Source organism: Fonticula alba (assembly GCF_000388065.1).
Source record: "Fonticula alba strain ATCC 38817 unplaced genomic scaffold supercont2.1, whole genome shotgun sequence".
In the NCBI taxonomy this organism is placed as follows: Eukaryota; order Rotosphaerida; family Fonticulaceae; genus Fonticula; species Fonticula alba.
The window spans coordinates 313,662-314,972 of NW_009242971.1; the positions used below are offsets into that span (position 1 = coordinate 313,662).

General features: G+C 63.5%; 1 protein-coding gene across 1 annotated transcript in view; it reads right to left on the bottom strand.

Annotated features, from left to right (window-relative positions):
- Nucleotides 1-1,181, bottom strand: part of H696_00058 (hypothetical protein) — a gene marked incomplete at both ends in the record, with an annotated part of 1,321 nt that extends 140 nt beyond the window's left edge. The window contains 2 exons of the mRNA XM_009493891.1: nt 66-944; nt 1,024-1,181. Of these exons, the coding sequence (XP_009492166.1) occupies nt 66-944; nt 1,024-1,181 (1,037 nt within the window). The remainder of the gene's footprint in view (nt 1-65; nt 945-1,023) is intronic.
- Between the last annotated feature and the right edge of the window lie 130 nt (nt 1,182-1,311).

Genomic DNA, 1,311 nt, shown 5'->3' on the forward strand with positions numbered 1-1,311 from the left:
CCCCCACCCAAGCGGGCTTAGGAAAGGGCCCATGGGAGGGGGAACACGATGCGCGAAGAGCGTACCGAGCCAGGGATCGAGGCCAGGAGATGACCATCTCGCCAAAGCAGCCAAACAGCAGGAGGACAGCGGCGACGGCCAGGGAGCAGGAGATGGGCACCAGCGCCAGGGCCAGAGCCCAGCCCCGGCGCTCGAGGGCCATTTGCACCGGATGGAAGGCCAACTGCGGGGTCGGCAGGGCATAGATGACCGACGTGTCACCGGAGCCCAGGGCCACTGGCTGGTAAACCGGCACCCGGGAGGAGGTCCCCAGGTGCGGCATCGGGGTGTCGACCGAGATCTGGAGCCGGGCCGGGGTCGTCACATAGCAGGAGGGCAGATCGGTCGAGTAGTCGCCATACAGGACGAAGACATAGGTGGTGCTCTTTTGGGCGGGGTTCATTTTGAGGATGCCCGAAAGGTCGGCCACCGGAAGCCGGTGGATTTGCCCCCAGACGTCCGAGTCAACCCACTGCATGAACCGGGACTCCGAGTCGAAGACCAGCAGCGTGAGCTTGCAGGATGCCGCAACCGGGTTGTGGTCCACGATGACGGTCACTTCGGCGCCGACTTCCAGCTGCACGAACATCGCATGGAAGTGGTTGGGCTCGGGGAAGGTGGTCTTCGTTGCCAGCTCCTGGCCGCGACGAGACACCGAGGGCTGGATCTCGGGGAAGGAGTAAATCTCCGACAGGGGGTTGACATCAATCGGGTGCACGGGCAGGATGGAGCGGAAAAAGAAGCCCGATGTGACCACCGGCGAGGCGGCCCCGGGGACGATGTCGCCTTGGATTTTCGTCTCAACGGGGACAACCATGATGAGAAGGCTCATGCAGCTGAAGAGGATCAGCAGGCCCCAAACGATGGAGGCCCATCGCTGGGGCTGCTGATGGAAGTAATCGGATCTTGGGCAGGAGGGGGGGGGGGGGGGTGAGCTTTGGGGGGGGGGTGGAGGAATTCCCGGGGGTGTGGTGGGACGCGCACTTTTTGTTCCAGCGCAGGCAGCAAATGAAGTAGGAGAAGAATTGTCTCCAGTCTTCGCGCGTGGCATTGCAACTTTCCGCCCCACCGCGATGTCTGTGAATGTGCACGCCAGATGAGCTGGATGAGCTGAAGGAGCTGGATCTTTCGCCACTTATCATGGCTCCCAGGGAGGAGGGCGAGGAGGAGGAGGAGGAGGAGGGCGGGGCAGGAGGAGGAGGAGGAGGAGGGAAAGACAGGAGATCTCGGTGGTCGCCGATGCCACCACCGCCGTCGAGGCCGGCATCCTCT